Source organism: Schistocerca serialis, chromosome 10 (genome assembly GCF_023864345.2).
Source record: "Schistocerca serialis cubense isolate TAMUIC-IGC-003099 chromosome 10, iqSchSeri2.2, whole genome shotgun sequence".
NCBI classification, from domain to species: Eukaryota; Metazoa; Arthropoda; class Insecta; order Orthoptera; family Acrididae; genus Schistocerca; species Schistocerca serialis.
The window spans coordinates 160,908,216-160,922,897 of NC_064647.1; the positions used below are offsets into that span (position 1 = coordinate 160,908,216).

General features: G+C 37.1%; 1 protein-coding gene across 1 annotated transcript in view; it reads right to left on the reverse strand.

Annotated features, from left to right (window-relative positions):
- The window catches only part of LOC126425326 (nuclear RNA export factor 1-like), a 167,315-nt gene that overhangs the window by 51,251 nt on the left and 101,382 nt on the right, over positions 1 to 14,682 (reverse strand). Inside the window, exon 9 of the mRNA XM_050088308.1 lies at positions 11,721 to 11,757. Within this exon, the coding sequence (XP_049944265.1) occupies positions 11,721 to 11,757 (37 nt within the window). The remainder of the gene's footprint in view (positions 1 to 11,720; positions 11,758 to 14,682) is intronic.

Consider the following 14,682-nt stretch of genomic DNA (forward strand, 5'->3'; position numbering starts at 1 on the left):
CAATACTGAGGAGACATTATGAGAGAATGTGGGATATCAATTATTAGAGTTTGTTATTGAGTGACAATATATGACAAAAGGTCTATTGGAAGATGGAGAAACTCAATGCTGAAAGAACGTCAAAAATGGCACAGCAGTACATCAGAAGTAGTTTTCCACCGTGTACTGTAAACATCAGAGCTAGCTACGCGGATCACCTACCTTCGCCAGCGGGTGTGTGACATGTTTCTGGACATAGGGAGGGACAGACTGTACTTTGTGGCATTGCGAGTGTGTCCTCTGTCTCTGTCTGAAGGTAAAAGCTTTGGGCATTGCTTATCTGTGAAGTGACAAAACCCTGACAGGACCAGAGTCGAAAGTAAAATGATTAGCATTTGCTTTTCAATATGTCTTTTCTACACTCTGGATTTTTGAAATAACAACTGTGTAATATATATCAAAGATGGACTCCTCTTCTTTAGTTTCTTTTACCAATTACTTGACTTTTCAATATATTCAGTACAAAAATCAACAACAATAATGCTTTAGAGATTTCTTATTATTCTATCATATGTCAATTAAAATATTTTATTTCATCTCTGAATTTTGATGAACTTTTGTTACATGTACACGAGTACTCACATCTGGTTTGAGAGGCAACTAAGTGCTTTTAGGCACAAACTGGGATGCAGTCGATGAAGGGCTGGGCAGGGCAGTGCAACAAAGGAAATACTTCACGACACAGTGTGTGCACATACTAGGAAGCAGTTCCCACTGTTTCACTCACCCCTGAGAGCACCCACTCGTATGCCACCTGTCAGCTTCGTGACACCTGCACGATAAAGTGTGCCCCGGACATCATCCTGCCCTGCACCTCAATTTGCACTGTCATATTTACACCTATGAGTCACAAAAACCTTCACTGCTCTGTCCTGACGCGTTCTTCGTCGGCTGCACCCCAATGAGCAACTGGCCTAAAAGTTTTACACTAATTATTGTTTGTTCTTAATTTATATTGTAGTTTTCCAAAATGCAGAATTACACAGGATGACGTACATTGAGGTCCTCGTTGTCACTCTGTACAACATTGGTAGCCCCGTGAACACCTTCTATGATGTAGGAACTTCATCCACTCCTTGACTTCCAAGGAGTACCTCGAACAAAGAACAACAATACAAAACTAATATTTAAACATGTACAGTATATCATATATATAAAAGTAACAACTTTTAAGACTACTCTTGTGCTTTCGATGTTAGTTGTATTAGTTGGACACACGCTAGCTCTTTTATAGATGATGAGGGTACAGAAACTTTCACGACTCTAATGCTTGTGGGAAAATTTCAGAATTTAATTTAGTCAGATTCTGTATGCTCATACATTAAGCCCCATATAAATGGATAAGCCTGTTTCTATTTTCTAAGCTATGCAAGAGTCCATCAAACGCTTCTGAACTTAGTAAAAGTCGTCAGGTTCCTGACTAATACTCCATAGTTATTCATTAATTTGGAACTCTATTTGAAGATAAATGCATGATTTATTCTTTTCTTAGCATACAGTGACTGATTTTCAATGAGTCTAATATTTAACTGACAAAATAAATGAAATTACAAATAACATCAACAGAGTCAACATTATTGTTTGTCAGACATTTGGGTCATCACTATTCCTCAGAGCAGCATATGATGTGGAGATCTCTTCGCTTTACTTGTGATGACATCAGGCACCACTCATCTACTCTTATCCCTGCATGAATCCCAAAAGGAATACCTCGTACAGAGCAACAACAGAATGTGATCTAAACTAGCATTGATACAAAATAAAAGTAACTTTAAATCTCGTGAATATGGATTTATCTAACTTCCGAATAAATTCCCACTAATGCAAGATTTGTCACGCTTGTTCATTTGTGCACAACTACAGTATCGGAGTTTCTGATTAACCGACTAACTGTAACCAGAATTATTATCACGGAAATTTTGTACCCCTTCAGCCATCTAATTCAAATATGAAATATCATAACAAGAGTTGTCATTTTAATTATACAATCAATATTTCAACCACTTTCTACTTTAAGAGACCTGTCACATTTGGCCATACCACAAACTTCCACTTATTTTACTCTATTAAAAAAATATACACTCCTTATTTGATAGACACAATTTTTTAATGTAATATTTAATAAGGTTTCATTTTTACAAATATCTTAATTTCTTTCCAGCACAATACCATACAAAAAGAGATTGGAAACTATTGTAACTGTTATTGTCATATTGTACTATTGATAGAATCACAGAATGAAAGTTTATTTGTCACCACTGTCAACTGTTTACAGTGCACTGTGGGAAACACTATGAGATGATAACAAGAAGAACACTGATAATGATATATGACAAGAACACACATTTAATGACAAATACTCAACTTTGTACCAATTGTCTCAGGCAGCAGATCCTGAAGTTCAATTATTTCCAGAAGCTAAGGCTAGATAGTAAACAGTTTTTGTCCAACTAGAATGTTCACTACAGACGGGCTGGCGTGGACTCACTAGAAGCAGACGGTGTGGCACGAAGTACGATGTGGCAAGAAGTACACAAGTAGAAGGTGATCTTCTCAATAGTCGAGCTGACTCGCAACTGTCTGCTCTGCTGTAGCACAGACACATATCATTTCTCTGGCGGTACCACTGTTGCGACTTATCGGTGGGGCCAATGCTGGGCTATACACCGTCTCTGGAGTGGGTTACCAACCCGTGCACCGTCTCTGGAGTGGGTTGTCGACCTATCAGTGCTTATCGTGCTGCCTGGTAGTGTGTGCTGCGCTTACGAAACCACAGCCTCAGCTCTGGCAGATCTCTAAAAACAGGTTTTGAGTATACTGGAAAGCAGACAGGTTCACGCAGTGGAATATTTGAACATGGATAACAAGACAATAGAATCGTACCCATAAGGGGAAGTAAGAAATGAAAAGAAAGGTTAGAGATGTTAGGACTGAATACAAAAAGAAGACAGCCCTCGAAGAAAGATGTCTTTCCCATCCCCTACACCAGGGTCCCTTCCTGGGAGGTTCTTTGTTGGTGGAGCAGAGGATACAGGTGCTCATCAAACCGTCAGGACAGACACCACCGGCTTAATCCCCAAATAACCAGAAAAAGGTTGTTACACCCTATTAAGGAAAGCCTATAGAGAGTGATGCTATAACACTTCTGTTTGACATTTGAACCAGACTACAAACCGATATGAGTAATTAGTGATACATGCATCCCTTTCTTAAATTTGTTACATATGGCAAAAATGAGAACAGGTAGGAAGCTACTTTGCTGTTAAGCTAATCAGCCTCAGAAAATTATATAAACTAATCCATATTGTCATTCAGAAAATTCCAGAAAGTGTAAATTTTCTTTGTACAAAACCTATACCACATTAGTGTTATCAATCTGTAGAAATACGTACAAACCATTAATAAAGTCGTCACTCGATAAATCGAACCTTCAAAACCCCACTACACAAAATAAGTAAAATTATAAACCAGTAATCTTAATTTAGAAACTTGTCAGGGAATTGATTCAATCACTCATTAGAGCTTATCTCTCAGAGTGGGAGAATCCCAAAGGATCTTCTCCTTCCTCTCGCATTGCCGATACTAGCATTATCTTATCTGGTAGACTCTCCTGTATAAGCTAAATTCCAACCAGGAAATTGGTACTTCTCTGTCACAAGTAAAAAATATACTATAACAGATAGAATTTTTCAACTATTTTCTCACTTTTTATACTGTGCTTATGAGTATTAACAACTAATTCCCTCAAAGGGCACTGAACAGGGGTCTCATGTTTCCATCTTTCCTTCTGTTTCTCTCCCACACTGATAAACATCCGTTAACAAATACCACTACTTCCTGGTCATGAGGCATTCTGGTATAACTGGCTACTGAATAGAATGTATGTGTGAAGTAATTACTTTAAGACTCATGCTACATGTTTTCAGTATTTTATATACTATTCTAAAATTAATAATGTTTTTTATAAACACATTCTGGAGCCAAATAAAAATCCTCTAATTATTAGCTTAAATCATTTCTGACAGGTTCTTTTTGACATGTGAATCCCATGTAGCAGGTCATTTATACACATCATTATTTAATGAGGTTCCAATCTCAGCTTGTACAGTAGTAACATTGGAGAGCAACTTATCCTCTATCAAATCTGTATTGGAATCAGTTTCCAGTTTTCCCAACCAAGGTTCTATTTCATTTCTAATCACTGTAAGCATTTCAAAATGCTTAGTTGTGACTTGTTCTAAGTTATCCTTTGTCTCCAGTTCAGTCAGAATACTGGTTTAATGCAGCTTTCCACACTACTCTCATCTCTGAATAACTACTGAAACCTACATCCTTCTGAATCTGCTTACTGTATTCTTCACTTGGTCTCCCTCTATGATTTTTACCCCTCAATGATTTTTACCCCTCACATTTCCCTCCATTACTAATTTGATGATCCCTTGACATCTTAGAACGTGTTCTGTCAACTGATCCCTTCTTTCGGTCAAGTTGTGCTATAAATTTCTTGTCTCTCCAATCCTATTTAGTACCACCTCATTAAATATGTGATCTACCCATATAATCTTCAGCATTCTTCTGTAGCACCACATTTTAAAAGCTTTTATTCTCTTCTTGTCTAAACTGTTTATCATCATGTTTCACTTACATACATGGCTACAGTCCGTACAAATACTTTCATAAACGACTTCCTGACACTTAAATCTATACTCCATGTTAGCAAATTTCACTTCTTCAGAAACGCTTTCCTTGCCATCGCCAATTTACATTTTATATCCTCTCTATTTTGGTTATCATCAGTTATTTTACTGTCCAAATAGCAAAACCCATCTACTATTTTAAGGGTCTCGTTTCCTAATATAATTCCCTCAGCATCACCTGCTTTTATTTGACTACATTCCATTAACCTTGTTTTGCTTTTGTTGATGTTCATCTTATATTCTCCTTTCAAGACAACATCTATCTTGTAGAACTTTTTCTGGTACTTGCTCTCTATTCACCAGAACATTCTGTACCAATGTAATGATATGTAAATGTGCAACTTTAGTTTCTAATTTCTCTTCCACCAGATCTAGATGATCATTTAAATCTTGTATGTGTTTTAATGCTCATTCCACTCTCTTTTCTAGTTTATACGTTGCCCCATTTAATTTTGAACCTAAATCAAGGAGTTTATAATCTGTGCCAGAAAACCTTTCATCAATTAGTGAGTATCTGTTGTCAGTATCAGAAAATCCTTTGTGCATTCTTGTTATCAAGTGTGACACTGCCCATATAAAGTTTCTGAATGCTTCATTTTCCCACTTTCAGAACTACGTTTTAGATTAGATTAGATTAGATTTACTTTCATTCCAATTGATCCGTAGTGAGGAGGTCCTCCAGGATGTGGAACATGTCAGAAAAACAACAATACATGACAAATATTTAAACTAAAACAAATAAGCTAATGTACCATTCCACAGGTCCCAAGTGGAATGATCGTCATTTTTTAATTAACACTAAGAGTCATTTTACAAATACTATTGCACTGAATTTAAAATAAAAAAGTTTTTTATTTATTTATAAGGTAAGAAACATGTAATACAACTACTGTAATACTTATTTACAATGAACACATTACTGCACTGAAATGGTGCAGAAGTTAGATTATACTTACACACACACACACACACACACACACACACACACAAATTTTCAGTGAACACATTACTGCACTGAAATTGTGCAGAAGATATGTTGTACTTATATACAAATCAGTTGGTTTTCCTCAGAAATTCATCAATGGAGTAGAAGGAGTTGGCCACCAATAAATCCTTTAGGCTTCTCTTAAACTGAATTTCATTGGTTGTTAAGCTTTTTATGGCTGCTGGCAAGTTATTGAAAATGTGTGTTCCTGAATAATGCACACCTTTTTGTACAAGACTAAGTGACTTTAAATCCTTGTGAAGATTATTCTTATTTCTAGTATTGATACCATGAATTGAGCTATTGGTTTGAAAAAGTGATATATTTTTAATGACAAATTTCATTAAGGAATAAATATATTGGGAAGCTGTAGTTAGTATCCCTAGTTCCCTAAACAGGCTTCTGCAGGATGTTCTTGAGTTCACACCACATATAATTCTTACTGCACGTTTTTGTGCCCGGAAAACTTTAGCTTGGCTTGATGAATTACCCCAGAAAATAATCCCATATGACATTATGGAATGAAAGTAAGCATAGTATGCCAGCTTTTTCATTTTTATATCCCCTATGTCTGACAAAATTCGCATTGCAAACAGAGATTTGTTAAGACGCTTCAGCAGTTCTGTGGTGTGCTCCTCCCAGTTGAATTTATTATCAAGCTGTAATCCCAAGAATTTAACACCGTCCACTTCTTCTATCTTCTTGTCATCATATGTTAGACATATACTCTTGGGACACCCCTTACAAGTTCTGAACTGCATGTAGTGTGTTTTTCAAAGTTTAGTGACAAAGAATTGGCTAGGAACCAGTGATTAATGTCTACAAATATTTTATTGGCTGATCTTTCTAAGACTACACTTGATTTGCTATTTATTGCAATGTTTGTATCATCAGCAAACAAAACAAACTTGGCATCTGGTAATGTTACTGATGAAAGGTCATTGATATACACAAGAAAAAGTAAGGGCCCCAAAATGGAACCTTGTGGGACCCCACATGTAATTAGTTCCCAGTTGGATGATGCCTGATAGCTTGATACATGTCTCTTTCCTAATAACACCCTTTGTTTCCTGCCAGAGATATAAGATTTGAACCATTTTGCAGCATTTCCTGTTACACTATAATATTCTAGTTTACTTAAAAGGATATTGTGATTTACACAGTCAAATGCCTTTGACAGATCACAAAATATACCAGTTGCCTGCAATTTTTTGTCTAATGAATTAAGTACATTTTCACTGTAAGTGTAGATAGCCTTCTCAATATCAGAACCTTTTAGAAATCCAAACTGTGACTTTGACAGTATGTTATTTGAGATAAGATGGTTATAAAGACGACTGTACATTACTTTTTCGAAAATTTTTGAGAATGCTGGCAACAGTGAAATTGGACGGAAATTTGATGCTATTTCTTTATCTCCCTTCTTAAACAGTGGCTTAACTTCAGCATATTTCAGCCATTCGGGAAATATTCCACTGATAAACGACTGGTTACACAGATAGCTTAATATGTTACTTAGCTCAGAATCACATTCTTTAATTAACTTTGTTGATATTTCATCATACCCACTAGATGTTTTTGATTTTAAAGATTTTATGATGGACATTATTTCTGTTGGGGTAGTGAGGGTCAAATTCATATTATGGAAGTTACTTGAAATGTCTGGTCTAAGGTAATCCATAGCAGCATCTACCGAACCTGACAACCCCATCTTTTCAGTAACAGTTATAAAATGTTTGTTAAAAAGTTCTGCAACACTATACACATCTGTCACCAATGCATCATTTACTCTTAATGCTATTTGTTCCTCTTCATGTCTGGTTCTACCGGTCTCCTCCTTCACTATATCCCATATTGTCTTTATTTTGTTATCTGATATGACTATCTTTTCCTTGTAATATATTTGCTTTGACATCCGTATTACAGTCTTTAATATTTTGCAGTATTTCTTATAATGTGCTATAGCATCAACATTGGAAATGTTTCGGATTGACAGATACAGTTTTCTTTTTGTTTTACAAGATACCCCTATTCCTCGAGTAATCCATGGCTTCTTTGTAGACTTTGCTCTAACCTTGGTAAGTTTTGGGGGAAAGCAGTGTTCAAATAAGGTAAGCACTTTATTAGCAAAAATGTTATATTTTTCATTCATGCCATGAGCACTGTAAACATCAGTCCAGTGAATGTCTCTGAGGAGTGTCCTAAAATAATCAATTTTTGGCTTACTGATTACCCTCTTGAGCTCAGATTTAACAGATTTTATATCTTGTTCAGTATTAACATTTAACAGAAGGAACTGCATGTCATGGTCTGAGAGGCCATTGACTATTGGTTTTGTAATATAATTTTGTTCATTTGACTTTTCTATAAAGATATTATCAATGGCTGTTTGTGAGCAAGTGGTTATCCTAGTGGGGAACTTTACTGTGGGAATTAAGTTGAATGATAGTGTTACTAACTCAAATAGGTTCTTATTGGGAGAGTCTTTAAGGAAATCTACATTGAAATCACCAGCAACCACTATTTCTTTGTTTTTGGTTGTTAAATGGGCCAGTACAGCTTCAAGGTGGTTTACAAACAGATTAAAGTTACCTGCAGGTGCTCGATATACACTTAATATTATGAAAGATTTTTTGTGAAATTCTAATTCTGTTGCACATGCTTCCATATGCTGTTCTAGGCAAAATTTATGAATGTCTATGTTCTTAAATTTATGACAGTTCCTGATGAATGTGGCAACTCCTCCTTTCTCCATTTCTGATCTACAATAGTGAGATGCTAACCTAAACCCTGTAACACTTAAAAGTTCTATACCAGTGGTCACATGATGTTCAGAGAGGCAGATTATGTCAGCTGGGTTTGAAGACTCTAATTCATCTATGCAGATAGTTAATTCATTAATTTTATTTCTCAGTCCTCGAATATTTTGATGCAATAAAGATAGCTGACATTTCACATTGACTGACTTAAAATTGGATGGAGTTAAAATATCTGCTGACAGTTGAAAATTCTTAACCAATGGCTGTTTATGTTGATGTAATAAGCTGGAATTATGTTTTTTGATTTCTTTCTCAAACTGAAGGTTTGTCTCAGTTCTAACCTCTCTTAAAATTTGTTTTCTTTCTGTCCTCCCTACCCTAAAAAAGGGTCTTTTCTGAATCCTATAACCACTGGTATTTTACCACTCATGACAGTGCCTCCCCCCTTTAACTTTCCTGCTATTTCCCCAGCCAATTTACCCTTCCCCTTCCTGTTGAGGTGAAGGCCATGCCTAGTATAATCCCACCTACTGACAGAATCAACATGAACCACACCAATGTGTGACCCCGCACCCGACATGAGCAGCCGTTCCAGCTCCAAATTAACTCTCTTGACAGAAGAGTTCAAATGAGGTCGGTCATGGCGCCCAAGAACAGATACAAACTCAACACTGGTATGCCTCGATGCTGATGCAATCTTCGCCAGGTCACACTCTATGCTGTACCCAGGATCTCTGTCAATACTGTTACCTGCCCCACCCACTATAACCACGGTGTCTTCCTTAGTGAAATCTTTGCAAAGTGATCCTAAATCCTCTGTCACCTGCTCCAGACCAGCACTAGGTTTAAAAAAATTGGTGACCTGGTATTCTGATCCTAGTTCATCCTGCAAGAGTTGGCCAACACCTCTTCCATGGGAACTACCTAACAACAACACTTTCTTTCTCTTTACTGATTTCCCTACATTCTTACTTTTCAATTTGCTGCTGAAAGTTTGTTGTGCCCTGTCTACACCTGTAACTGCTTGAGGCTCACCAGCTTCTAACTGAAGCAACAGGTCAAATCTATTTTCCACATTCACCATAAAGCTGTCAGACAAAGTTCTAGGCCTGTTCCTCCTGTTGCCTGTTGCCACTTCCCACCTCTCTTTACCCTTCTCCCTCCTTAACCTGTCAAGATCTCCCCTGGCCTTGTCTAACTCAGCCTGAAGGGCAGCAATTTTCCCCTCCTGTTCCAGTATCTTCCTATCTCTACTACAAATCCTACAAAACCACTGATGAGTCTCATTTACTTCCCCTATTCCCACGCCACTACAGTCACCCACATGGAAAAAACTACAGCACCCATCACACCAAAGCCCCGACCTAACAATTCTACGGCAAGTCAAGCACTTTTCACTCATGATAAACGTAATAATTTATTAAGAATAAGTCAGTTAAATTACAGATAAACACGAAAATATAGTTACACAAATTTGGCCTATACGCAACTGTGTGTAAACAAAAAACAAAAGTGCAAAGTTTCTGAAACAACAAGTTAAACTTTACGCTACTTTCCGGAAATGCTAGTTAAATAATGAAGAGGTACGCTAAGTTAAATTGCTGGAGAGAGCAAGGAACAAATAACATTTAAAAAGACAATAATTGACATTAACTGGTATTGACAATAATTAAGAACTTACTAATAGTACATCTTATACACTTCTTTTTATCTAAGATTTATAAACTAATGACCATATACCAGAGGTGCCAAGTCGCATATAGGCACAAAAAAAAGACTGGCACAAATAAAGCTTTTGGCCAAAAAAAAAAAAACCACACACACACACAACTTCAGTCTCGCGCAACTGCAGCCACATCGTTACATTCCATCCTGGATTTTCCATTGTTTGATTATAAACTAATGACATTCACTGAACAGTTACACTGTCTAAACTGAAATTTGTCTCTCAAGGTAACTGTATAAATTGAAATTAATGCTCCACTACACAATTAAACTCACAAGTTCTGATAAAGTGAACCCCAATTAGAGTTTGTACAGGCCATGTCGGCTGTTCAACTGTAGAGGCTGTGTGAACCAGGCGATCACCGGATGCCGCACTGGGCTGACTGCCTCGGCTGGGTGCGAATTGTTGCTAGATGGGTGTAGCATATCCACTGCACTCTCTGCGACCACTGCCCCAGGCAATTTTTCACAGAAAATAAGCTACTTGCCCATCACAGGGATGGTGTACGCAAAGCTTCTATATGTGCAGCTCCAACTTTCACATTTCATCCTTTCTCCTTCGAGACCATTCAAAAATATATTAAATTTTGAGACTTCCTTCCTCATATTTAATAGCGTCTGGTACATGCTGCGGAACAATAGTTCTTACTTTTTGATCTCACTGTTGAATGTCTAAGGCTCCTTTTTGAGTACTGTTGCTACGAAAAATTCACCCTTATATATTCTGTGAAGGCAATATTAACTATTATAAAAAATGTTCAAATGTGTGTGTGAAACCTTATGGGACTTAACTGCTAAGGTCATCAGTCCCTAAGCTTACACACTACTTAACCTAAATTATCCTAAGGACAAACACCAACACCCACGCCCGAGGGAGGACTCGTACCTCCGCCGGGACCAACCGCACAGTCCATGACTGCAGCGCCTCAGACCGCTCAGCTAATACCGTGCGGCTTAACTATTATAAGGCTGGCTTCCGACATTATACTCTGAGGTCGACCTTGGCAGTCACTGACAGCACCTGCTACGATGTAGGGATGTCTGCTGTCAAACTCATATACTGCATGCTGCCCCAGGAGTATCTCAAATATGATAATACCAAACAAATATTTGAACATTTATAGGATATCATCCACATACAAATAACAACATTTTGTTCTACCCTTGTCCTATTTAATCATTATTAAAATTATAATAAAATTAGTTATGCACACATTAGCTCATTTATAGACGATGAGAGTACAGAAAATCTCATCTCTAATGTTTATGCGAATTCTGTACACACACACCTGGCAATTGGTAATGTCCTCCTTCCCTCCTTCCTTTTTAAATATACCTCATAGTGTAATCCATCGAAGTATAAAGGTATAAAATAACATTAATAATGGATGCCTTCTTGGCATGATCACAAATTCTTGCAGTATTCTAAGAACTAATATATGAATAATAAACTAATTCAAAAAATATCAAGAAGCTGAAATTATAAAGATCATGGATGCATACTTTGTAACTTACCAATTTAATCAGACGAGGGAAGTTCATTCTGATGACACTGGAATGAAAACAACAATATTAAAATTACTTGCCAGCTGTTTTACTTAAGTAAGACATAAGATACAACAAACTTTCATAGCACCTGTCAATTAAACATGCACCATGTATGGAGACAGTATTTAAAAACTGTTGGTGTGCCCATTCGGTAACATCCCTTAAAAAGATCAAATACCTAGGCTCATTACAGTGTTATGGTTGGGCTCTTAAAGTAACTGCATCTTGCAATTAAATCTGGCAGATATGGGTTGCAACGTTGGGGTTAGGCTACTCTACTTTGAGGTTCTTCACAAATTCTGTTCTGCATAAATTTCTACTTTCAGTATGTCAGAATAACACCAACAGTAACAGTATAAAATAATTATTGATTCACATTAAATTGATGTGGCTAGCTGATAACCAATATAATAATGGTAAATACCTACACATTGTGAGGGTACACAATTTAGGTGAATTAAATTCGCTTTTTTCCCTGAAAGTGTTAATGGTGCAAAGTTTTCTGTACCCTCATCATCTATAAATGAGTAAGTGTATCCGAAATTAATGTTATTAAAAAGAGTATGATGTTTAAATATCACAGAAATGTGTCACTTGTAAGTATAAATCCTGTATTAGTTCAAATATTTGTTTGAGGTACTGCTCGTGCAGCATATGGCAGTTGGAGTTTGTCAGCAGTTGTTCATATAACACAGCAGATGCTGAATAGTGCTCCCGACACCACAAGGCCTGCTGAGGAGGGACTCAGAGAGAACTTAGTATCTGCTCGATATACAACTCTGTATGCAAGCTTGTAATAAATATTGATTTACATCAATGAAAAAGAATCAACATTTGAAAATATAGTATAATGTGTGGAGATAAAAAAATCTACTCACCACGTGGTGGCAGGAGAAAAATATATAAAAGGTACGGAAATGTGCGACCTTTCAGAGTCACTAGCTCCTTCTGACAGAAGGATTGAAAGGAAAGGAAGAGGGACGAAGGACAGGAATTGACAAGGTTTAGGAAATGGGGAGACTTATCTCACCCCAGTGCAGACACCAACAATCAGTCTTTCCTTCTCATCCCATTTGGTAAATCACCCCAGACCCAGGATTATTGGCAATTTTTCCATAACTTTTCCCCTGTCCTAAACCTCACCAGTCCTTCTCCTTCATCCGGCGTACTTTCCCTTCAACCCTTCTGCCAAAAAGAGCCACTGGCTCCAAAAGCTTGGGCATTGCCGTATAATTTATGTGCATTTTCTCCTGTCATCGCTTAATAAATGTTGGTTAGTCAATAAAACTGTTGGAAGTCATTTTGGAAATGATTAATATAGAAAGATCACCAGTTAATTTCAATTTGATGAAGAAACTCTTTAATATCATCGTCACCATTATCATCATCATAGTTCTGCTATGTTAGAGCATCTTTTGCATCCCCAATTCTAGCGGTCCATATCTTTCTTCTTAACACTGTCATAAGTGCTGCCATCCAGTACTTTGTACGGAAACTGTAATCTCTTCCTTGCACGTCTTCTACATGCCCTTCTCAGACTGTTTTCACACACACCTCCTTCTTTCATAAAATATGCCCTATCCAGTTTCTCTTCCCTCTTTTTATTACACTCAGTAACCATCTCCATTCTCTTACTCTTCTCAGTAATGCCTCATTTTCACCCTATTCATCCAATTGGTTTTTGCAGTCTTCCTCCAAGTCCACATCTCAAAACCCCACCGCCTCACTCCGTCTCTCTTCATAATTGCGCCATTTCAGCACTGTACACAACACTCCATACAAAGCACTTCATCAGTCTTTCCCTTAAACCATATTCCATTTTGCTTCAGAAAACTCTCCTTCTCTCATAAAATGCCTCTTTCCCCATTGCTATCCCAGTTTTACTTTTTGTGTTTCACTTCCAGTTACAGTTTATTCCACTTCCTATGTACTTAGGACTTCGTAAATGTTCTGATGTTCCCTAGTTCTGAATTGTCGTTACACTTTTATTTTCGCCTACATAAAATTACCTTTTTATTTCCTCCTAGATAAAATCAGACTTAATTAAAAGTGAATACAAGCACTTAAATAGTTTCTGATGTGGATGGCATGATGACTGCTAATACAAAAAAAACAAGACAGAACCAGACATTCAGATATATATTACAATGTATGTTTCAATATCTCAGAGAGGATTTATGATGCTACACAAAATTATTCACCTATATTACACTCATCCACTCTCACCTAAACTACAGCACAAATTCCTGTTTTCCAATAACCAACTGCAATAACAGTTCACTCTTTGCATCACTGCTATTCTTCAAGGTGAACCAATCACTGGAAACTGTCAAATCTATTAAATATCTGGGAGAATGTTTATGGAATTACCTGAATTGCAACAACCACGTAATACTAGTTATAGGAAAAGTAAATCATACTGAAATTTGGCAGAAGAGTCCTTGCAAAATGTTTAGCCCGGTGTCAAAGGAAACAGTTTGCAAATCAATAGTTTGACCAATACTTCAGCACTGCTCCTCAGTCTGGGATCTAGTACCATGGTGTGTGCTTACTGTCCAAAGAAATTTCTGAGAGCATATGTTCACAAAAGCTTTAACCATTCAATTGCTTTCTCCTACATAAATCTCACATAAGGGCTATAAAGGTAAAATCACAGAAATTTGAGGTAATATGGAGGCTTATGAACAGTTGTTTATCTCATAAACCATTAGCAATTAAAAGAGGAAATGGGGAAGGTGACACTGGTACAAAAGATACCCTCTGCCACAGACTGTACGGTAGCTTACTGAGTACAACATCTGTTCAAAAAACCCTGGAGCTTTGTCCACAAAACTTTTGTATCCTTACCGTTTAGTTATTGTGTATGGTCTCCTTTGAAACACTCTCCCCTACAATTGATACATTGCTCCCAATGTCGTCCCCACTCCCG